Here is a 26186-nt window from a genome sequence, read left to right as displayed (position 1 = left end):
TCAGATAATGAATGAATCTTTTAATATTAAGCTTAATATCTTTAGTTTTCAATATATTTCATGCTTTATCTTACTGCTTATAATAAAACAAAACATATTTCTATGAATGAGGAAATACCGGTTGTACATAAAATCCCGGGATTGCTCCAAAATGGGTCATTTGTGTCACGTTCACCGGCAGGAACTGAAAGCGGGAAAATATGAAAGCAGTAGTCCGATGTCAGTGTTGCACAATGTGGGTTTTTCCTCAGAGGTGCACCGAGGATCCCGCCTCCTTCCTTTGTCTTAACTCTGTCTTAACCTCTTAAACACTCCCACAGACACACACACAGTCATTTAATCATTCAGGCATTCAAGTGTCTTGACAAGAAGTGCTGTTGTATTCACATCCTGAAGAACAAAAGAGAAGCAGCAGACTGGTAAGTGGCAGTCAATCAATTTTCATGAATAATAATAATAATAATAATAATAATAATAATAATAATAATAATAATAATAATAGAGTATTTTAAACTGTTACTTGTAACTTTGCTGCTAATTTTAGTGATAAATGGAAATGGAGCATTCACTTGCTTAAACAAATGTCACTGTTTTAAGGTGAACTTTTAACTGTACAGCTGCTTTTATGTCTTTTTAATCTATTCTTGTGTTTTAGGCTATCATTTTGCTTTTTATTCTTCTGTACGACACTGTTTTAATTGTACGGTTGTTTTACATTTTTAATCTATTCTTGTATTTTTCTTTTATTTATGTTTTTCCCCCTGTGAATCACTTTGGAAAAAAGCATCTGCCAAATGCATAGATGTAAATGTAACTTTTAAAACTATGACGTTTGCACTTATATTAGGAATTATAATACAAACACATGCAGATATGATAATTTACCTATTTACTTACATTTTGCCAGTTTTCTCATATAATCTTGTACTATGTTGTATTTTATTAACCACAGCAGATTCAATACTGAGTTGTGTGAACACAGCATTCACTTTCTGAAGTTGTATTTTACATCTTATCTCAACTGAACCTTTGCTCCTATAGCTAATAATAATTATAAAAATAATAATAATAATAATATACCCAAGGTCGCTCAATAAATAAAGTCCTGTCAGTGACTTTCTGTTTTGCTTTAACAGTCACTTTAATGCTTGCTCTTTACATTCTCTCACAGTCATTGTGCAGGTTGAGGAAATAGATTACAACAGTTCAGTCAGAGTAACGTACTTCCCTCAAACAATAAATAAACAGGTTATCTTGTTCAGTTTTTGGGAAAGGTTTTTACACGATATTTTTATGGTATTAGTAAGTCTCACAGGGTTATTTAGACCTAACTCCTAAATTTGGTGACATGTCTTCCTGAGAATCCAGTTTGGAAGTTTTTATTATTGTTTTTTTTTTTCAAATTATTATTATTATTATTATTATTATTATTATTATTATTATTAATAATAATAATAATAATAATAATAATAATAATAATAATAATAATAATAAGTGAGTCCCCTCCTATTATTTATTTATTTATTTATTTTACAGTTTGCAGATTATGGTCAGAACATAATAAACACTTGCTAAATAGCAGAACATATCAGAAATCTTGATGCACAACATCCCAAATAATTAAAATGTACTTGGTTAGAATGAAAATACACGACTTATTTTGAAAGTTAAGTATTGTAGGGTTCAGATTGCATCAAAGAACATTTTTTTAAATCATAGTCAGTGTGTCATTTCAGTTGCTTTGTCATGCAGAGACAGATCACAGACCACTCTTTGCTGACTCTTTACCAAAACGACAGGTGTCGAAAGTGATGTTACTGGAAACGACCAAACATAGATGCTTCTGTACTCTGATACTGACTGTCATGTGTTTAAAAACACCTTAAACTAGACAGAACTGGTGATCTGTTATCAGGGTGTGGGTAATTTTTGTCGATACCTCAGAGAGAACCTGAGGAGGAAACAGTAACCACTTCCCCATAGTCACACTTGTATACTGCAGGGCTTTCTAATCGATATGCTTAGTCTTAGCATTATTTAGAATTAAGCTTCAATTACAGCACGCATTCAAGGTCACAACATTTATTTCAATTTATGGACACATAATGTTACTGAACCCAGACCTAACCAACTGAATCCGCCCCAGGTCATAACACTGTCCCCACAAACTTGTACTATAGGCACTAGGCATGATGGGCATACATTTTTCCATTGAAACCAGTTCAATCTTTATGCTTTCTTGTAAACTTTTGGTTGTTTAACTGTCAAAGCCCTTAACAGCTGCTGATAACCAATAGCATCTGGGTGCTTCTATGACCAAAATTAGGACAGGAAAAACTACCTAGGTGTTAGTGCATTTTTATCTGGAAAACATGGCTGTAAATGGTCTTATATACCGATTTATATAAGACACTGTGTTAAATTTGATTATCCTAGTGGTTTTTCTAACCCAGACATGTGGGTTTTTCGTGAATCTCAGTCTCATTCTAGGTTTCGCGTGTAACCCATCCTGTCCACTGGCATTACCTGCAGAACCTGCCCATTTAAACACAAATAATTCATGGGTGATTTTGCAACAGCTGTAATTTTTGTGAAACATTCTGCCTTGGATGTTAACTTCGATTCCCAAAATGTACCTGTGAGAGACTAAAAAGATATTTAAAAAACAAAAAAAACCAAACACATTAGCACATAATTTTTGTGTCCTTTTTATGTGTTACATGCAGATTTTTGTATAAAAATAATATAAAAATATCTTTCATCGGAAAAATATGTTCTCTTTTATCTCAGTAAATATTTCTTTTTAAAATAAAATAATTGCTTCATAACATTAGTCTACATCTTGTTTGAATTTTTAGCCCCTCTGTCCTGTTTTTTGGTACCAGTTTCATACAAGCACCCATCTACTAATGTAAAATATTTAAGACCTTTTGAAACACTAATCCTATCAATGCACTGAAATAATTAAGGTAAAATGCAGTTTCTTAGCTTTTTAGCAGTATCAGAGAAGTCTTTTTTTGGATGTTCAGAGACTCCATAATGAACACGGAGACAGCATCATCTTCTGCAACTTTGATTCACCAATAAAATCTATAATATATTTAGCAGAAAAGTCAGTTGTGATATAATAACCTTTGAATTGACACTGATTTTTTAAAGACATCTACGAGGTCAATAAATTAAATATAGGAAAATAACCAATTTTCACTGAAAAATGCCAAATTCAGAGGATAATATTAAAATAGCTACTGATAAATTACTTATGAAAGGTAAAATGGAGAGAAAAATAAATTATATTCCCTTCAAGGTCTTTAAAGGTTAAAGAACTTGTTGGAACTAAAACATATTAATCACTGTAGCTATTATCCAGTGGAAGAATCTGACTTATTTGCTGAGTTAAATCCAGGTGGGAGCTTTTTTTTTTTGGCTGATAAAGCTATGCACTGTTGTGGTGGATACTGCTTATCATTTTTCTTTTTATCTTCATAATATTTTTTTCAAGCAACAGCCTATGCCTGCTTGGATGTTCCATTATTGGGCTGATAATATATCATATTCTGAGTGTAATGTAAAATAAATGATACAGTGTTATAGCTGAACATACGATCCAAATACAGACAAAAAGACAAACGTATATTACAAAATGTAAAATTATATTAGTATAATTTTCTTTATTATTTTATTGCCTGGTTCTTCTTTTTTTTTCTTTTTTTTTTTTTAACGGATTATGTTTTGTGTTTTTTCAACCACAGAAAGAAATGCTGACTTCAAATGCAGAACCAATTGAGATGACAGGAGTTCAGGGTTACCCTCCTGATAATTACTCAAACTTCCTGGACTCAGAGTTTCGTTATGTCCTCTTTCCGCCGGTCTACGGCCTCATCTTTATCTTCGGCCTCTTGGCAAACGTCTACGTGCTGGTTGTCATCCGGTGCCTCAGAGAAGCCAGGGCCATGGGGGAAATCCGGATCTACATGACCAACCTGACCATTGCTGACCTCCTGTTCGTGTGCGCCCTTCCATTTTGGATAGACTACTACAGCAGGCGTGGGGACTGGATTTACTCCGACGCCTTGTGCCGAATGACCGGATCTTTTTTCTTCATCAACACCTACTGCTCCATCCTCTTCCTCGGAGCCATCAGTGTCAACCGGTACTGGGCGGTCACCAGTCCTCTGGATGCGGCGTCTTCAGATCACAGGCGTCGTGGGATCATCGTATGTGTCGTCATCTGGTTGTTGACCGTTTCCATGTCTATACCATTTCTAGCATCACCGGGTATTAACGTCAGCTTGGATAACAAAACTCGCTGTTTTGAAGGATACCAGAACGAGAACGATTCTGACAAGAGAACTGTGGCTGCCACTCATTTTGCAATAATTGGGATGTTTTTTATCATCTTTTTTCTCGTTGTGGTGTGCAATATGCTTATCGCTCGAACCTTATTGTCACAGCCTCCTCCTCAGTCAGGTTTAAGGTCTGCGACGATGATTTCCAGAAAGTCCAACACGACTTTGTCCCCGTCGAAAAAGCCCAAAGGGGTGAAACGCAGGGCGCTGCAGATGTTGCTGGCAGTGGTGGGAGTGTTTGTTTTGTGTTTCTTGCCTCACCATCTCGTTCAAGGCCTCTGGACACTGGCAGTTCTGCAAATCAAAGAGGGATGGGGGCATGTGGACTGGTCCCAAAAGACTCTTCAGGCACTCAATGATGCTCATCAAATCACTTTAGTTCTAATGGGCCTCAACTGCATTTTGGATCCTGTAGTTTATTTTTTTGCCACAAGGAAGTTTCGAAGGTTTATAATGGCCCATTTGAAGAAACTATCAAAGGGAGAAGGCTGCTCACAGACAGCCACCTCACAGCTTTCAATGGACAGCAAGAAATTCCAGAGCGAACCCCCTGAACAGGAATAATTCTATATAAATCTTGTATATAGATGTATATATTTGTACAAAAATTTATGTTTTTATTATTTGTGTATGAATGGCTTAATCCTCTGTGTTGGCCTTTACAGATGTATGATGTATGTTGCACCTTTGACTCTGTAAAATGAATTATTACATGTGCATGTTTTTGCCCATCTGTCAAAACAAGACATTTACACCAGCCTGTCACAGTCAAGGTTATTATTGTTAACAAAAACTAATGAAATGACGAAAACTAGAATTGGAAAAACATTTTCGTTAACTGAAATAAATAAAAACTATAATTAAAAGAAAAAACGATTAACTAAAACTGTATTGTGCACTTACAAAACTAACTAAAACATATAAAAATTATGGATAAAATTCCCTTCGTTTTCGTCTTTGTAAATGTCGGATTGATACGAAATTGATTTATTTCGCTCGAGCAATTTTAGCTAATGGCACCGTATGGAATTTCATGGTCCATCACTTCTCGTCACTTGTCGTTTAGAGTCGTCTTGTCCCCACTCTACCTGGGAACATGAAGACTAAAGTTGGGAGAAAGTAGAGTCCTGTATGGAATTTATTGGAACAGTGAGGAAGATAAAAGATATGAACAAAACTAAAACTAATACCAAAAGTAAGCTAAAACTAAGCATTTAGGAAAAAAAATGAAAAGTAATAAAAACTAGAAAACCTGCTCTAAAAATGAATTAACATGAACTAAATTAGAGAAAAAAAAGTCAAAACTAAATAAAACTAAACTATAATGAAAATTCCAAAACTATTATAACCTTGGTCACAGTATTGCGCTTTTTCTGCCTAAAGGGTTAATAAGCACTAGCGCGTTGACCTGTGAGAATCCACAGGTTCTAGATGGGGTAGTTTTTATGCTGGTGTGTATTGGTGCATGCTGTACTGCCTTTGTCCAGCAGTCACCGCTAAAGCGTTCTGGCCATAGCAACGTGATTTTAAGGCTATTACATCCCAAAATTACCAATATCTCCCAAAATATTGGTCCTATCAACTTACTGTTTTCACTAGTCTGTTCCTTGACCAAAATTACATAAGTATGCCAAACTGCAGCAGTCTGATCTGTATGAATTTTGTGTGAATCCCCAGACACACACACTCACACGCACAAATTGGCTACTTGGCTTTTATAATATATATTGAAGAATGATACAACCAATCTGTATTAACCCATAAAGACCCAAACATCCACTGTTGACCTAAACCATCTATTGATCTACACTGTTTAATACCTGTTGATCCACTAATCCTATCAATACATGGAAATAATTGGTGTAAAATACAGTTTGTCATCTTTTCATAGTCATCAGATATGACCCATTTGGATGTTCAGAGGCTGCGTAGTGAACGTGGAAACACCGTCATCTTCTACAACATTGATTCACCAGTAAAACCCATGGAGTTGGATCAATAACAGTGGATGGAGACACATGGTTTACGTTCAGTTAACCCTTTCATGCATGAATTATGAGAACCTTCATCAAGATTTTTTTCCTGAGTGTTTTTATTCATCTTTAGGCATGGGGAAAAAAAAAACAAAAAACAATTTGATTGATTTTTTTATGAACCTATTTTTCATGGAGTTATAAAAATGTCCACTCAGCTGAACACCATGCATTTCATTTTAGAAGCAAAGAAACATACATTTACTGATATACAGTGGGAAAACTATGACATAAAAACACTTTTAATGCTGCTAATCTGACGTTTACTTACATTTTAACATACCTGCATGGAGCTAATATGCAAAAAAACCCTTTTTGCTCAAAAAAAAAAAAAAAACACACAACAAAACTGTTAATTACAGTCTAATAACAATTGCCAATTTTTTTTTTACACTCAAACATGTAACTGCAGATCAGGTTTATCTAGAACTGCAAAGTTACAATAATGGTATGAATTTCAGTGTATGGGATGATGCATAAGCATCCACTGTGTTGGCTGATATGGAACTAAAACAACAAAACCCATGAATACACAAGAGAACACCTTTGAACAGCTGTCCACTGCAGTGACCACTATGCATGAAAGGGTTAATGATAGATTTTACTGAAAAAGTCTCTTTTTCTTCAGTTTTCTCTTTTTTTGATATAATAACTCTCAACTTTAATATGAGTTTTTATGAACATCCACATGATCATTGAATTGAATACAGGAAAATACATGATTTACACGAAAAAACACAAAATACAAAGGATAATATTATAACAAATGGTGATAAATCACTTAAGAAAAGTCAAATACAGAGAAAAAACTATTTTGGAAAGGGCACAAAAGTAGCACTGGGTCTTTATGGGTTAAATAGGTAAAATGCAGAATCCGAATTTCCCTACAGGAATAATGAAGTGAATTAATCTCTAACAATGTAGCATTTAACTGATATGGAAGAATGATGTGCAAACTGCAGCATCTCTGCATTTAGAGTTAGAGACACAATTAATAGGAATCTCAGCTCAATATACTGCACATCATCATCTAATACTTTATTAGTATTTTATTAGTTTGTCTGTTTGTTGGTGTTTTCATCAGTGTTTGGACAAGTGTTGTCCTTTACTGTGACATGGGAAAAGGAAATGTGATAGTACATGGTGTATTCTGTTATAATGTGTTTTTTATACTGAAGACATAGGCAGAAATGACAGATGCATATATAAAGCGCCCTTAAGAAGTACACATGGATTTTACATTAATAACAATAAAATTAATAATTGTGCACATGATCTCTAACGATGAAGGTGCAGAAAAATATGAAAATAGCAACCAGTACCATAGTGTGCATCTTTGTTGACTCCAGATTGTTATTATTTTATTGTTAACTGTTTGTTAGTTGTAACTGGGTTGCTCAGTTTCACACCTTCACACACTGACAAAGTGAACAATAACTTGACGCTGTTGGCATGGAACCTACTGTTTGTATTGCACTATGTGTGTACTTCATGTTCTGTGTGACACACAAGTGAAAAAGCAGAAGTTTTGCAATCAGACGCCCATAAATAAACTTTACGACCAGTAAAACTGTTCACGGGGACACTTTATCATTCTGTGGAATTATCTGATGAAATATGAGACAAGGTATTTAAATCCTCTTAAAACCGATGCAATGATGAAATAAGAAAAAACAGTAGAAAAATGACACATACACACACCGTGAAGAGATGATCCAGCTATTACTGGGTGTTGCCTTTCACAGGATCACACACACTTAGACTTCCTGGGTGTTTGTGTGATTACTAACACTGTATCACTAATATTCATGATAATGACATCTCCGCAGAGACTTTTTTTCATCTTCTACACGTTATGTCTGATATTGTGAAACCAGGCAATGAAGGAATGTTTCAGTTACGCTTCCCCTCTGGCGTTAGATGTTGTGACACTCCATCTATGTCTCATTTTAAAAAACTCCGACAATATCTGAGTGTTGTTCTTTCACCTCTCAGTATTTTTGCTGTAATATATTTAATACTGTGCATACTGTGAGCGTTCCTTCTCTATAGAGACAAATTCCTCTGTTGAGCTGGAAAGCTGAATCTGATGTACTCAAATGGATAAACACCGACTTCATTCTATCTATTTGTATTTGTCTTTTTGTGTTTAATCAAATGTTCCATGTTGAGTGTGAATGATGGGATGAAAAGCAGATGTTAGACATGTAGAAATACAGAAACAATCAGGTTTCATGCTGCGTGACAAAACTGTATCACTAATACTTCTTGAGTGACAAAGCAGGGAAACAGGAAGTTACCACACACAGACTGTACAAGGTTAACCAGGTCATAGGTTTAATAACATGGGAAAGAACAAGTTCCAACTTTGGGTAATAAGGATCTTATAAAACCAACTTGTTCTGATCTAAAGTTATATATGATGGCTTCCTTTCTTGAATCCTGATGCCTCACCATAATTCCCCCATAAACTCTGATGATTTGCTTTGCTTCTATAGCCTTGTTTTGTGTTTCCTGCATGCAAAAGAATTCAGTAATATTGATATTTGCATAGGAGGTGTCAAACTCATTTTAGTTCAGGGGCCACATACAGTCCAATATAATAATAACAGTAAAAAATGTAAAATTATATAATAAAAATGTGTGCATCTACAAATTATCCTTTAAAAAATGTGAATGACAATAACAACCTGAAAATTCTTCAGAAAATAGGTACAATTTCATCAGTATTATGCCTTTACACTAGAGCATGGGCGTCAAACTCATTTTAGTTCAGGGGCCACATTCAGCTAAATTTGATCTGCAGTGGGCTGAACCAGTAAAATAATAACATAATAATATATAAATAATGTCAACTCCAAATTTTTCTCTATGTTTTAAAGTGAAATAAGTAAATTTACATTACAAAAATGTTTACATCTACAAAATATCCTTTCAGAAGATGTGAATAATATGAACAAACTGAAAAAATAAGTGCAATTTTAACAATATTCTGCCTCAGTTTATCATTTCCACATGTACATTATAACTTACAGATCACAGTGGATCTACAAATACACAAAACATTTAGTAACAGACAAAATATTGTTAGAATTGTGCTTACTTCTCTTGAGACATTTCAGGTTGTTCATATTTGTTCAGGTTATTCACATAATTTGCAAAATTATACTTTGTTTTAGTGTAAATACATGAAAATATTTACATTTATAAAAAAAAAAAAAAAATTGGAGTTGTCATTATTTATATGTTATCATGACAGCATTTTACTGGTCCCGCCCACTTCAGATTGAATTGTTCTGAATGTGGAACCTGAACTAAAAGGATTGTTAATATCTTAGTGTAATTTTTGCATTTCACAAATTCATCCCAAGGGCTGGACTGGACCCTTTGGCAGGCCAAATTTGGCCCCCGGGCGGCATGTTTGACACCTGTGCACTAGAGGAAAAATTTAGAGTTATTATTAGTAGGTTATTATGGTAACATTTTACTAATCCAACCCCCTTGAGACAAAAGTAGGGCTTTATATGGCTCCTTAAACTAAAATGATTGATTGTTAATATCTTCAGTGTGATTTGTGCATTTCATAAATTAATCCCATGGACCAGATTGGACCCCTTTGGCGAGCTGGTTTTGGTGCCCGGCCCGCAAATCCGTCCCTCTTTGATATGTTTACTCCTGTCGGTAACCTGACTGAACCTACAGATGATGGAAGAAATGGTTATTGTACTGATCTCAGCTGCATTTGAATAGAGTTCTTATTAATCAGTTCAGATCTGTAATGTTTCTTTTAAGCTTAAGGTTTTTATCTGTTTTATCTGCTTATCTGCTTTTTGTATTTTTTTTGTTTGTTTGTTTGTTTTTCTCATGCTTAACTTTTTATTGCTTCCCTGCTGTAATGCTTTTAATGTTTTATGTAAAGCACTTTGAACTGTCTTGTACAAAAAATGTGCTATATAAATAAACCTGCCTTGCCTTGCCTTGCCTTACTGGTTAACGACATGGTTAGTTAACATCAGCTGACCATATTTTCCACAAAGCACACCTCAAACCTCTAGTCAGCTGAAAATGTGCAGTGATGCTTTCTGAGATGTGTGATCCTGCTAACCACGATGGCAATCTAACAGGACATAAGTGGACAGTCAAAACAGAGAAAACCCTCTACTTCTGCAAATCCTAAATTATAATTATGTTACGCACATGTTACAGTTACATTCCTGCAATTTTATGTCAGTAAAGAAGCTAAGGCTTTTCTTCTTCTTTGGATTATGCAGACTAGATGCTGCAATCGCTGCTCCCCCCCCCCCATTTTTTTAATAATGGCATTCACATAGTTTTCATTGATCGTGTCGGCCATAAGAGCTGAAATTCTGCCTTATTTTGTTGAAACTGCGAAAACATCTTCAGTGGCTGCCAACAGACTGTGGAGAGTTGTTACGATGACATCACTTTGGTGACTGTAGTCAGTGTGTAGTCATTCTATTTACGTATTTTTACAGTCTGATTCGTCAACACTTTTATGATTTCTTCGACTTGTAAAATTTTATTGCATTTGTTTCCCACCATCGACTGCTGTTCGTACTTTACTGAACTTAGGTCTCATTGAAGGGATGGGACTTCGGTTCTCTGTAATGAGGCTAAGTGACCCACAGGACCTTATTTTGGAAAAAAAAAAAAAAATTACAGTCAATGCCCATGGTTTGATCCAGTTTTACTCATGCATTAATTTACACATTTTATACTTTTGTCCATTTAAAAGAAAGAAAGTCAGTTTATGGTAGACAAAAATAAATACAGAACATGCTTTAACACCCAAAAGTCATGGGAGAGACTAATATTAAGACTAATTTTCGCCCCCAACTCAAAGAACAAAAGGAAATATGTCAAAGTAATGGTCATTTTGGTGTTAGTAACATTTATCACATGTGATGACAGATGCAGTCCACTGAGCAGTTTCACACAGAACTAGATGTTACCTTTAACATCTTCACCAACTAACTGAATCTTTCATCATCAACTCATGAAATTATCTTTTAAATGATCAAACATGATATGTGGAGTTGATGGTGCAATTCAAAAAGAACAGATAATTCTTTGTCTCTTGCCATTGACTACCATTCATTCGTTCGTTCATTCATTTTCTGAACCAAGGTTATTATCGTCAATGAAATAAATACAAACTATAATTAAAAGAAAAAAATGGTTACTAACTTAAAATGTATTGTGTGCTTACAAAACTAAAACATACACAAACTAGAAGCACTCGGAGAGTGCAGACCTCCGCCAAGGCTGATCAGAGGCCCCCCCCCGTGGGCCCCCCCACGCCAAGGAGGTTGTGTTTTTGCCAGGGGTTTGTTTGTTTGTTTGTTTGTCTGTCTGTTTGTCTGTCCGTTAGTGTGCAACATAACTCAAAAAGTTATGGACAGATTTTGATGAAATTTTCAGGGTTTGTTGGAAATGGGCCCCCCCGTGGGCCCCCCCACCCCCGATCACCACCAAAATTTAATAATTTCTTCCTTATCCCATTTCCAACAAACCCTGAAAATTTCATCAAAATCTGTCCATAACTTTTTGAGTTATGTTGCACACTAACGGACAGACAAACAGACAGACAGACAGACAGACAGACAGACAGACAAACAAACAAACAAACAAACAAACAAACAAACCCTGGCAAAAACATAACCTCCTTGGCGGAGGTAATTATGGATAAAATTCCCTTCATTTTCGTCTTTGTCAGTGTCGGATTGATATGAAATCGATTTATTTTGCTTGAGCAATTTTAGCTGGTGGCACCATATGACATTTTACGGTTTGTCACTTCTCTCCACGTGTCGTTTAGAGTCAGCTTCTCATCCCCACTCTACACGAAAAAACTCAAACTAAAGTAAAACTAAGCATTTAGAAAAAAACAAAAAGTAATTAAAACCGGCAAACCTGCTTAAAAAACTAATTAAAACTAACTGAATTAGAGAAAAAAAAAGTCAAAACTAAATAAAACTAAACTATAATGAAAACTCCAAAATTATTATTACCTTGTTCTGAACTGCTTAGTCTTTCAGAGGTGGTTCTGGAGCCTATCCCACCGACCAATTGGCGAAGGTGGGGTACACCCTGGGTGTGTCACCAGTTCATCACAGGACCACCATTCACATTTTTTCCAAAATGAGCTCTCATGGGACATACCAGAAGGGGCCGGACTTTGCCTCTATACAGAGTTCTTGATCATAGACAAGTCAAGTGTTAATGCTGCTCTGGAGGCAGTTTGGCTGTGAGCCTGTTTGTTTTTTTCAGTTTAACCCATAAAGACCCAAACATCCACCATCGAACAAAAGCATTGACTGATCAAAAATGTTTAATAACTCTTCCACTAATCCTGTCAACACATGTAAATAATTGGCATAAAATACAGTTTGTCATCTTTTCATGGTCATAAGATATGACCTATTTGGACGTTCAGAGGCTCCGTAGTTACCATGGAAACACTGTCATCTTCTGCAACATTGATTCACCGATAAAACCCATTTAGTTTAATAAATGACAGTGAATGGAGACACTTGGTTTTATGTCCAGTTATTGAAATTTTTGCTGAAAAAATCACTTTTTTCAGTTTTCTTTGTTTCTGATATAATATCCCTTAACTTTAATGTGAGTTTTTATGAACATCTACATGATTAGTGAATTAAATACAGGAAAATGCCTGATTTTCACATAAAAAGAAAAGCAAAATACAGAGGATAATATTGTAATAAATGGAAATAAATCACTTAAGAATAAAAAGAAAAAATCACTTAAGACACTTAGGAATTATCATAAAAGTAGCATTAGGTCTGTATGGGTGAAGGTAAGGCCCTAGTCTTGCACTAGCCTTGGAACTGCCTCGGTGGAAAATGGTATAAAAACAAGAGCTTTTAAGTTGAGGCATCAGGCGTTTATGGAGGAAATGTCTATTTTTGCATTCAAACAGAATGAAAATGAGTTGCTCAAATATTGCAAGGAACATATTCTACTATTTGTATGCTAATGTTTTAAGTTAAAGCGAGCATTTTTTGCAGAGCAGACGTTTCTTCAGTAAAAAGGACCTTTGCACAGCTCTACCTTTAGTTAAATTTTTAAGACAAACTTGAGTACAAGTTATCATCAGTCATATTTTTGGGATCCAGATCACTATAGGCTTGGTTAGAGCTTGTGTAATTCATGTACACATCTCTATCAGCGCCATCTTGTTGAAAACCTTCCCTGATGAACAGAAAAATTAGATCAGACTTTCAGTATTTACAGTTCTCTTACTTAAAATACAAAAGTAGAAAAAAAACACGTAAAAATGAAGACTTACTTTGGTTCTGTTACAGGCTTAGAAGGACCTTAAAAACAAAACAAATTAAGATGACACTTAATGATGTGAAAAAAATCCCATATTGCAGAAAATGCCACGTAATGCTCTGTACCTGTGGTGGACGTTTGAGACACAGTCAGTGTACTATAAAGTTTTTGCCAAACCAGCCATAAAACAACAGCAAGGTTGATGATGAGGGCAAGCAGAGACAGGACAAAACCTGCGATTCCAAGGTTTTCAGATGCTAGACAACACACAATTAGAGGCAAATGTTTTAATAATGAGAGAACAAACTGAAGAAACAAACTGCAATGAAAATATATTGTGCTTCTATGAAACTGGTCCCTAAAAACAGGACACAGGGGCTAAAAATTCAAATCAGATGTAGACTAATGATATGAAGCAAGTTTGGGAGCACTTTGGGTCTGTTTTAAAAATAAATATTTACTGAGACAAAAGAGAAAGTATTTTTCAGATAAAACACATTTTTATATTATTTTTACTTTATTTTTATACAAGAATCTGCATGTAACACTACGGAAGAGGATTAGGGCCACTGAAAAAAAACAGAAAAAAAGGTCCAATATTTATTTTTTAATTATTATTCTGAGAAAAAAGTCAGAATTCTGAGATTAAAGTAAGCTTCACATTTCACTGCAGGTTTTATTCACTTATTTCATAGAGATATACAGGTGAGTGAAAAGTAACTAGGCAGGCATTAGAAATTGCTTATAGAATTTTTAGTATCACTGAAGTCATGACGAAAATATTTTTTAAACAGACAACACTAATTTGGATTTCTTATTTTCTCATTGTCTTTATTTCTTATTCAGAAGGTTGTTCATTCCAGCCCTGGCTGTTTGAAGAAACTGGTTGGTGCTTAAACATATTTACTTCCATTTTCCCATGTAATAAAGAACATGCATCATTTGTTTCAATAAATTTGCAATAGGAATAAGAATTTTATTACCAATTTTTAATGCCTAGTTACTTTTCACCCATCCTGTATATTCAGAACAGACCACCTACCTTTTGCTTGAATGGACACGATATACACTGTGTGTACAGAGCTCGGTAAAAATCCTCTCAGGTTGCCGGCAGAGCAGCGGTACTGGCCACTCTGCTCTGGCTCAGTTAGGGTCAGATCCTTGCTCCTGCCTACTGTTGTAACGGTTCCATTATCGTTCATTCTGTCCCAGGTCCAATTACTGACAACATACTCATCGTCAGCGGTACAGTGCATGTCAACTCTTTGACCTTCTGCAACTGGGTAATCTGGTATAGCCAAAAGCTGGACATTCTCCGGACGGGGGAGCACTGTATGCAGGATGGTGCTATAATAAGGTCTAAATGTGGAGTAGGGATTAACTATGAAGACAAAAACAGACACAAATGAACACAAACTGCATTTTAAAATGAAGCATTCATTGGTAGCATTTGCCCTTACCTGTGACCACATGCAATAAGAACACAAGACAAACGCGAAGCAGCATGATGTTTGGAGATGACCATAAGCCAACAGGTGCAAAAATGAAACAAGAATTTAACCAATGCACAGGTAAGAGTGGAGGAAGTATTATGACAATGGGAAGCTGAAAGAAGAGGAAGTTAGAGAGTTCCCTAATAAATACTGAGTAAACAAATCCATTAGGTAAATAGAACATTATGCACTTCCCATATTACAGACAGAACACTAGCTGTATTAAAAACATTTCACTGACTGTAACATAATAATGAAGATCATAAAGGAGGGGTGTCAGACTCATTTTAGTCCAGGGTCCACATACAGCCCAATATGATCTCAAGTGTAAAGTAAAAATATTTATTTTTTTATGTAGCAAGGACAGTACACATTAATGTACATTACTGTAAATGTGCCAGTATTAGCAAAAAAGCTATTTTTCAACTGTTGTCCCTTGGTAAGAAGTAAAGTGCCAGCGTTCATAAAATTAGAAACATTTAAAAAATTAAGGCTACACCCACACATTACATAGCATTAGTTCTCATATACAGCATACACAGTTAACCTTTAAGTATTATAAGTTATAACTCCAAAAATTTCTCTTTGTTCTAGTGCAATTTTAACAATATAATGTCTCAGCTTCTCTTTTATACATATGCATTACAACTTATATATCACAAATGATCTACAAATACAAAGCATGTAATAACAAGCATAATATTCATAAAATTCTACCTAGTTTTCTTGAGACATTTTAGGTTGTCTGTGGTTGTTTAGAACATTCACATTTTTTGTGAAAGGATAATTTGTAATTGTAAACATTTTCGTCATGTAATTTTACTTTTTTCACACTAAGATAAAATTTGTACTTGTCATTAATTAGAGGCTGTTAAAACTATAATTTCAGTATAATTTTTATACTTTTTAAATTGATCCCATGGGCTGGACTGGACCTTTTAGTGGGACGGTTTTGGTCCGTGAGCCGCATCTTTGACACCCCTGTTATAAAGTGTTGTAATGAAACATGTATTAGATAGATAGATAGATAGATAGATAGATAGATAGATAGATAGATAGATAGATAGATAGATAGATAGATAGATAGATAGATAGATAGATAGATAGATAGATAGATAGATAGATAGATAGATAGATAGATAGATAGATAGATAGACGGACGGACAGACAGACAGACAGACAGACAGACAGACAGACAGATAGATAGATTGTATTGATATATTTGATATTATATTATATTGATATTGATACATTGTATTGAAAACACACATGGAACTGGCTCAGGATACAGAAAAAACCCTCAATAATAAACATAACACAAGTACAAATGCATAAGTTATCATTTTGTGAATCATCATTAGATGTAATTGCTCCCATGAAAATCTTTAATTTGTAAATCTGAAACCCATCAGTCTGTTTATAACCTGCAGGAACAGCCGCTGAGCAGACGCTGAGTAACTTTTAATGGGTTTTTTAAGAATTCCCAGCTGGCGGGTAAGTCTATCAGAGGCTCAGCACACTTGGTCTCCAAAGTTTCCCATCTGCAGCGCTGGTCACCTTCAGGCTCAGACTGGACGATGACAGCTGAGATTGTGGCTTGAACAGTTTGACTCCACTTCACTCACCTGAGGCCAACACTCACCTGCAGCCAGAGCCGACCTGAACAGAAAGGAGCCACAAGTGCAATGAATACTGCTCAGAAAAACACCACCAAATCCAACCTGATCACAAGAAGACTGGTGAGTTTTAGCAGGTATACTGTACATTCAATCATGTTCTTTTACTCCTCTAGGTTACTTACCTGGTATATTTATTAACTATTTTGCATTTTAACATTTGATTGATTGATTGATGTATTTATTTCAAACATAAATGCCGAAAAAGAAGAAAAATAAATAAACAAAACATTTAAACCAGTGGTTCCCAACCTTTTTTGGTTTGTGACCCCATTTTGACATCAAATTGCTGGCGACCCCAGACATTCAAAACAGACACTTTTTTTTTTTTTTTTGCTAAAATTAATTTGTTTTTGATCATGTAATAGTTTGCTATACTATGTTGCAAATAAACATTCCTTTCAGACAACATTTAATCTATATAATGTATATTATTATGGATGGAGGCAGAAAAGCCAGGTGTAGATTACTGCACAAAGTGAGAATTTTATTTTCCTTGGTCAGGAAAGAAATAGTGACATTGCACTTTATTTACTTAATTTAGTTATTTATCCTATTTCTTTGCTCTATTTATTACTGTGACTTCTAATTTTTAAATTGTATGTTCTTATCCTGGTTTTTATCCCAGAGACTGTTTTCATCTTCTTGAGGTTTTTCTTGTGTTTTATTACATCTTATTTTTATTTATTTGATCTTATTTATTTGTTTTATTCTTTTACTTATCCATGCTGCTATACTGATGAATCGCGGAACACTGAGCACTTTTTGTCTTGTCTTGACACTCGATCAAGTACCTGCCTAACAGGTTCAATGTATGTTTTGTTGTAATGCCAAAGGCAATCACTATGTCTGCAAAACAAATCTACCCACAGGTACAAATAAAGTAACCTTGAACCTTGAGGATATGTACAGTCAGTCCAGCTTGGATTTACAAGGCTGACAATTACTACTGAACAAACAATAACTCAAACTATGAATTATGAAAGAGCTGCAGCATCTGAAACTGACTATAATGAACATTTGACAGATAAACAGTACCACAGTGCTTCAGTTTCAGCTTCACAAGTTGTCATGTTTTTTATGGATTGGGATTGTCTCTGTCAACTCACCATAGATTTTTTTATTAGTAAGTTTTTATTTTTATTTTTATCAATTACTAGAAATTTCAGGTGACCCCATCAGAATTAGTTTTATTGGTGTTTGGTCAAAATTATAAATATAGGGCGCTGAAGTCCCGCCCCTTCTGCTGTGCCACATGGGAACTATTAAAGGTGGTTGAATGGAAGGAGACAAATAATTATTTTTACAGGTATGATTGTAATATATTATGATTACATGACCTGTATTCTTTTATTCGTTATGTCTAAATCTTTTCACTGTCTGATTAGTTCATCAGCTTTACCACACACTGCTTTAACTGTACTACATTTTTTTATTTTTTACAGTTAGGACACAACCACAAAGGGTGGGACTTCTCTCTTTTGGCTGAGAAGAAAATGCTGATTTAGTTATAACAATTAATCCTCTGAGCAAATAGTTTTCTGTGCCAAATTCAGGTAAGCTAAAAGTATATGTCTTATCATTATCAGCTTATAATATTTATTTGACCTTAACACACACACACAAAAAAAAAACATAGAGTGACAAGAAGTGATATGTAATGTTTAGTTCTACTGTCACAAAATCACACAGAAACGCAACAACTTCTCCATTATTTTGTACTCAAAGTTGTGGTTACAAACCACTGGAGGCTGAACTTTTTACTTCTCTTTGTTTCTTTATGATCCCACCATCCGTGTGAGGGAGACACAATAAAGCATGCTACATAAAGTACGTCATTATCGTTTGTTCCTAAAATGAGTGGTTTGTTTTTGTGTCATAGTACTTATAGTACAGTACATAGTACAGTGATACTTTTGTGTCAGTTCCGAAATAATTTTTTCTCTTTATTTAACATTTCTTATCACCATTTATCATATTATCCTCTGCATTTTTACTTTTTCCAATGAAAATCAGGTATTTTCCTGTATTTCATTTACTGATCATGGACTTTAATCATCATACTAAGAATATATTTGAGGGTTATTATATAAAAAAAAATAGAGAAAATTGAATTAAAAGTGGCTTTTTCAGTCAAATCTATCATTAGTTGAACATAAAACAAGTGTCTCCATCCACTGTCATTGTTCAAACTCCATGGGTTTTACTGGTGAATCAATCCACGTTCACTACGGAGCCTCTGAACATCCAAGTGGGTCATATCTGATCACCATAAAAAGATAGCAAACTGCATTTTACACCAATTATTTATATATGTTGATAGGATTAGTGGGTCTAAACTTACAAAAAAATGTCAGTAGATACAGTAGATTTCATTAGGTTTCAAATATCAGGAGATGATTTTGGTCATCAGTGGATATTTGGGTCTTTATGGGTTGATCACATCTCATTGTGTTTTTTTTCCTTCTAGTTTATTCTGATTTTGTACAATGATCCAGTTACTAATGGTCTTGGTCATATCTGTCATACTCAGTTTTTTTTTTTTAACAGAAGGCAAATAATGATTCAAAACGCTACGTCAATATATAAACCTCTTTTTTCAAATATGTAAACTTCACTGTTGCCCATAAAGCTGGAATAAAATATTTTCACCTATTCTCATGAAATGATTGTGACAGTGTAATTTATTCTTGATGGATAAAGTGTAACTGGGACTCAGTATGAAATCACTGCATCCGGTCAAAAGTGTTTACTGATGTGTATAAATAGGAATAAAAAGATTAATGTGTCTGAAAACAAAATTCTTCCAACTTTACGGGCAACAGTGTCTTAAGATATTGATCAAACAATGACTTTATAGGTGCTACATGACTGTATATCAGTATATAAATAATGTTTTTATGAATATACGATGTGAAACTTTCCAAGATGTCTCTTTGCTCTGCATTTGTACTTAACATTGCAATACAGAAAACTGCAGCGCAAGAAGTTTCTCGTTCTCCATTTTATCTTAACACACTGTTGCCCATAAAGTTGGAATACAATATTTTTCCTCCTCTCATGAAATGATTGTGACAGTGTGATTTATTCTTGACAGATAAAGTGTAACTGGGACTCAGTATGAAATCTGGTCAAAAGTGTTTACTGATGTGTATAAACAGGAATTAAACAGCAAATGTGTCTGAAAACAAAATTCTTCCAACTTTATGGGCAACAGTGTGATAGGGTATTAATCAAACAGTGACTTTATAGGTGCTACAACATTGCATATCAGTATATAACTAATGTATTTGTGATGTGAAACTTAGCAAGATGTCTTTTTGTTCTGCACTTGTACTTAACATTGCAATACAGAAAACTGCAGCGCAAGAACTTTGTCGTTGTCCATTTTACATAACACAAATGCATCTATTTGTTAAAAAGTCAGAAATGATAAAATCAGTGGAGTTTTACTTCCTCTGTGAAATGAGAAATACAAATGAAAAAAAATGAAAAAAAACAAAAAAAATAGGAAATTGCAACAGTTTGCTCAACCCCTGACAGAAAGTCACAAAATTTGCCTGGTAGTGTAAGAAGTGAGAGAGGACATGGGCTGTTTTGGAGCCTAACCTTTTAGTTGTTTCTGGTGTTATTTGCACTTTTGCAGCGGCAGATTTCCTCCACACCCTGAGGCCATCTGTGACTTCCTCTTAATGAAGCTGTGTACACCAGAGGTGACAAAAGGAACCTCTTTTGCTCACTCTCTGAGAGAAAGACAAATGGTGATACTATATAATTATCTATGTCGGGCCTCATGCGTGTGTATACTGTGTGAATGTCAGTGTGTGTGTGTGTGTGTGTGTGTGTGTCTTTTCCCCAAGTCATTATTCTTCATTATTCTGCTATTATTCATTACTCATTCATTACTCTGTCTGTACCGCTGGCTATAGTCATGCCTGTTGGTTTCCACCACATGTGGCCCTCCTGCCAGTAGACGACAGCTGAAAAATGAGACCAAGTTTTAGTCATATCTGTGTGGGAACACACACATGTAATAAGGATTTTTCCTTTAACTTATTGAGAAAAATGCAAAAGGATCTATTTCATGTTCTTTTTAACTGATGCTTTTGAAAAATACTGGGGTTTTTTAACCTATAGGGGGCAGCATCCTCCTAATAAACTATGGTCACATTAAAAAAGGGAAAATATTCTGAAATAAAAGTGGAGGAGAGATTTTCGGCACTTTATTACCCCACTCCCCGAGAGGGGGGGGCATGGGTATTATTACCGCTGCCAAGGAGGTTGTGTTTTCATCAGGGTTTGTTTGTTTATTTGTCTGTTAGCAAGATAACTCAAACAGTTATGGACAGATTTGGATGAAATTTTCAGGAAATGTTGATACTGTCACAAGAAACAAATAATTCAATTTTGGTGGTGATCGGGGGGGCTGATCTGCCTTGGCGGAGGTCTGTGCTCTCTAGTGCTTTTCTAGTTTTTGGTTTGGTTTGTTTGTTTGTTAACACTTTAGCAGCAAAACTACGGGTTCAATTCACACCAAATTTGGTTTATAGATTGCCAGTGACCCAGAATAGATCAGATTACATTTTGGGAATAGTAGGTCAAAGTTCAAATTGTTAATGATTTTTTTAACAAAAATCTTCCCTCTTTACTTGTAATGGGTGAAATATATGTGAAGGGTAGGGTTTGTTGTGCCTGGCACCACTTGTTTTGACTACATCAGGTGTAGTAAAATCACAAAACACTACCGTCCACAAAGTCAGCGTAATACTGAATCTTCCTGCAATTTCGCTGTTGGGATAAATAAAGTCTATCTATCTATCTATCTATCTATCTATCTATCTATCTATCTATCTATCTATCTATCTATCTATCTATCTATCTATCTATCTATCTATCTATCTATCTATCTATCTATCTATCTATCTATCTATCTATCTATCTATCTATCTCTTTGCATCCATTACAGGCAAAAGTGATACTGCATAGAAAACACAGGACTACAGTTGTATTATGGTCAGTTTGACTTCTAAATACTAAACACAGATACAGCAGGGCCAGAGTGGATTTTCATCTGTATATTTAATTTAGAGCAGGCTAAAACCAATCCGCCAAAGAGTCCAATCTGGCCCATGGGATGTATTTGCAAAGTGAATATATTACCAGTTGAGGGTGTCAAACTTGTTTTGCACTCACCAAAAATACAGATGCAACACTTTTGTTTTTGCTCCCATTTTTCATCAGCTGAACTCAAAGGTTTAAGACTTTTTCTACGTACACAAAAGGCCTATTTCTGTCAAATATCGTTCATAAATCTGTGTAAATCTGTGTTAGTGAGCACTTCTCCTTTGATATTCCAGATAATCCATCCACCTCACAGGTGTGGCATATCAACATGCTGATTAGACAGCAGGACTACTGCACAGGTGTGCCTTAAACTGGCTACAATGGGAGCAAAAACACAAGTGTTCCGTTTATATATTTTTGTTCAGTGTAGTTCAGGGGCTGCATACAACCCAGTTTGATCTCCAGCGATAGCATAGCATAAAAACTTTATCTGTCTTGGGACTATAGATGTAAATTATCTGACGTGTTTATATCTTCCTCACTGTGCACTGTCCATAATAAATAATCAAATACAGGAAAATAGGAAAAGAAACTAATATTTTCTCCATAGAATATGTTGATATGCTTTGTACTATGTCATGTTAAGACACACACACAAAAAAGCATTAATTGGATATAGTTGATGTAGATGATTTTTTTCTGTAGATCAGGGGTGTCAAACTCATTTTAGTTCACGGGCCACATTCAGCCCAGTAAGATCTGAAGTGGGCTGGACCAAGTAAAATAACAACAATGAAAAAAGTAAAATTACATTATGATAATGTTTACATCTACAACATTTCCTTAAAAATCTGAATAACAAACAACTTGAAATGTCTTAAGAAAAACAAGTGCAATTTGAACAATATTCTGCCTCAGTTTATCCATTTATCATTTACACATGTGCATTACAACTTAAATTACAATTACAAATACACTAAACATTTAATAACATGCACAATATTGGTAAAATTGCATGTACTTCTCTTAAGACATTTCAGGTTATTCACATTTTTTGTAAAAGGATAGTTTGTTAATATCACATTTTCATGTAATTTTCCTTTTTTACACAAAAAAAGATAAAATCTGCAGTTTTCATTATTTATAGGGTATTATGATAATATTTTACTGGTCTGACCCAATTGAGATCAATTGTTCTGTATGTGGAACCTAAATTAAAATGATTTTTACACCACTGATTGTTAATATTTTCACTGTAATTCATCGTATGGGCTGGATTGGACCCTGGGCCTTATGTTTGACACCTGTACTTTAGATCATAAAGTCAGTGAGGATGATTTTGATATGAGATATGATGTGGTCAGACAGACTCAACCCTCCTTAGTCATTATTATTTTGTAATTTGGGTGTGAGTGGAGTCAGGAGGTGTGTTTTAGGACCAAACCTACACAGATGATTACTGTTGTAATATGAACACTGTATATAGTTTATATTTTGATCATAGGAAATGGGGAAAAAAATGCATTAAAAAGTGTTTTGTTACATATCCCAAACAGTTCATAGCTCATAAAATGTATCAGTGAAACAAATGATACAGATATCAGGAAATCTGTTTAAAAAGAAGAAGTCATTTGTGTTTTGAAGTAAGTAAAAATACTAAAATTACACTGTTGTTGGAATCAGATTCTATCAGATTATCTTATCAGATCTATAACATTTTAGTTTTTTAAAAATTCATTTTAGTGTAATTTTCAAAGATTACACAATAGAATCTTGTCATATTCATTAACTTTTAAAAGACAAAGAACGTATGGAAACCTGAGAGTAACGGGAAGACAGTACTGTTAAAATGTTCCATAAATTGATCAAGACAACAGTAAATCATGGAGGAAGAGTTTGGTTTATTTCAACAGTCAGTTACATGGAAATAATAAGACAACAGGAATGTATTTTCTATAGCATTAAAGTGATATTTAGAAACAAAAACATGGTTTCTCTGTTGAGGCAGAGGCAAAGAATGGTACATTATTTGAGAATGGTTTCTAATTTGGTGAATAATCATTGACACAAGGATTGTATTGTGTATTATTTGTTTGTTTGTTTTTTTTATCTTAAAATTATGATATGATTATGATGAATTAAGATAAGATAAGATAAGATAAGATAAGATAAGATAAGATAAGATAAGACCTTTATTAGTCCCACAACAGAGTAATTTACAGTTTTATGGCAGCATAAGGGATATTTGTAAAAGTCTTAAAAATATAATAAACAAAAAATATATGTAAAGCAGTATTCAGTGGAAACAGTAATAATAATAAATACTGAAAATATACGTAAAAGAGCAAGATATGGAGTATTAAAACAAGTCTTGCACAAGTATTTCAAACAAAAAATCTGCTTTTAATCACAAATTGCATGCATTTTCCTACCCAATAAAACACAAAATGCCCCAGAGTATGACAGTCTGCATCTATTTTAATCAGATTTAACTGAAATACTGCTCATTTCTGTTCATAGTGTTGCATTACAACTGCATATAGGAACAATTTTTTTCTATTTGCTAATTCATGATGTGTGATTTCATGCCACAAAATGAGCAGGAAACCTTAAATATACCACATGAGAGTGAAGGTAGTAAAGGAGTATTACAGCGTTGGGAAAAAACACAATACGTTCTAGCTCACACATCATTGTACATCCTGTACTGTACACTTGTATTGCTATATTTATGTTACTATGTAGAGGTATGGGACCGCATGCTACAAAAACGACATCAAAAAAGAGCCATACGAGTAGTTAACAAGACAGTACACAGTTTTTAATGGTACCCACTTTAATGTTTATGATTTAGTACATTTTAAGACAACAAAAATGATGTACAAAGCCAGAAATAATTTACTCCCAGGTGGAAAAAAAAAGCCCTCAGTGTTTGTATGACAATGAAAAGTATGTGCAATGGCTTGGAGCTAGAACTAAAAGAAGAAAGGTACAAACATAAATCACTTTAAAAAGACGTACAAATAATCTTCTCTACGGAGGCACATGAATGAGCAGGTGGACTAATTGCTGGTTTTATTTTGCTGATGTTTGGTGGATAATTGGGCTGTAGCCTCAGTTGGAAAATTTATTTACACTAGTTAGGGAGGTATATAAAATGAGGATACTTGTTAACCCTATAATGCCTAACGTATCATATTTGATACATGAGTTTTGAAACCCTCTACTTCATCAGTGTGATTTTTTTTTCTTGAAAAACCTGATGTATACAATTAGATACATGCAATACACAGATAATCAGAATCACAATGTATTGTCATTGTACAAGTACAACGAAATTGAGGTAGAGCTCTCTGGTTCAGTGCAAGAAATTACAAGGCACAACAAATAACAGTAAGAAGGCACGCTTATTTACGTTGGAAAAAATAAAAGATGAAGGTACTGCAACTAATCCACCAGGGGGGAGGAATTCATTCACCAGAGGCCTTTCCAGTGACACTACAAGATATCATTAACGAGGAAGGAGGCAGAACTTTGACAATTTTGAAAAGGAATTACCAATTTGTTTTCCAGGTTTGTGCTATATTATGTTTTTGTTCATTCAAAAATTACAATATTTGAGCATTGAGACCCGATGTATCAAATATGATGCAAAACTGAAACTTATACATGGAAACTGATATTTGAAAAAAAAAAAATTGGGGGTTGTTCAGAAGGACCATTAAAGGCTCCGGTTTCAAAGAGCTGGAATTTTTCTGTCAATGATTTAATGGTTCAGGCTTTACAGGGTTAATATTGTATTGCATTGTAAGTAAAATTGGGGTAATATTCAAACAGATATTCATAGGTATGAGAATAAGTGCAATTAAGTATAAGCTATAAGAGTAACACTTGTAAAAAGAGTGGGAATAAATACATGTATGGTTACTCATACTCCTTTTGGAACATGTATGTCTTGTTTAATGCTAAACTGAAATTTTTGTATGTTTTTGCTTTGCATTGTTTCTTTTTTCTCTGTATTTGTAACATAAATATTCTTCATTCTTGCATTCATTCATATCTGCATTGTTGTCCTCTGTAGGGGACAAGAGTTTCACAGCTTTACTCATAAATGTGTCCACTGCAAAGGACATCCTTTTAGCTTCACTCCACTGCCTTCCCATCCATTTTAGAATTCATTTTAAACTTTTATTTGCTTTTAAATGTGTAAATGGTCTTGCCTCAGTGTACCTCTCTGAGCTTCTGCACCCC

At 34.5% G+C, this 26186-nt stretch overlaps 2 protein-coding genes across 3 annotated transcripts; one reads left to right on the top strand and one right to left on the bottom strand.

The window, feature by feature from the left end:
* Positions 1–337: 337 nt before the first annotated feature.
* On the top strand, positions 338–5242 carry ptafr (platelet-activating factor receptor). Its single transcript, XM_030125990.1, has 2 exons — positions 338–419; positions 3753–5242. Exon 2 carries the CDS (start codon positions 3759–3761, stop codon positions 4911–4913), a length of 1155 nt encoding a protein of 384 aa, XP_029981850.1. The 5' UTR covers positions 338–419; positions 3753–3758; the 3' UTR covers positions 4914–5242.
* Positions 5243–13074: 7832 nt separating this feature from the next.
* LOC115414184 (uncharacterized) lies at positions 13075–15246 on the bottom strand. Of its 2 annotated transcripts, XM_030127405.1 has the most exons (5): positions 15163–15246; positions 14745–15083; positions 13828–13959; positions 13716–13743; positions 13075–13618 (listed from the first exon to the last, which is right to left on the bottom strand). In XM_030127405.1, exons 1-5 carry the CDS (start codon positions 15206–15208, stop codon positions 13492–13494), a joined length of 672 nt encoding a protein of 223 aa, XP_029983265.1. In that variant the 5' UTR covers positions 15209–15246; the 3' UTR covers positions 13075–13491. The 2 variants fall into 2 exon arrangements, with proteins under 2 accessions (XP_029983265.1, XP_029983266.1); XM_030127406.1 differs by lacking the exon at positions 13828–13959.
* Between the last annotated feature and the right edge of the window lie 10940 nt (positions 15247–26186).

Source organism: Sphaeramia orbicularis, chromosome 22, assembly GCF_902148855.1.
Source record: "Sphaeramia orbicularis chromosome 22, fSphaOr1.1, whole genome shotgun sequence".
Classification (NCBI taxonomy): Eukaryota; Metazoa; Chordata; class Actinopteri; order Kurtiformes; family Apogonidae; genus Sphaeramia; species Sphaeramia orbicularis.
Note: the sequence above shows the minus strand (reverse complement) of the source record. Positions and strands in the feature narration are given on the sequence as shown.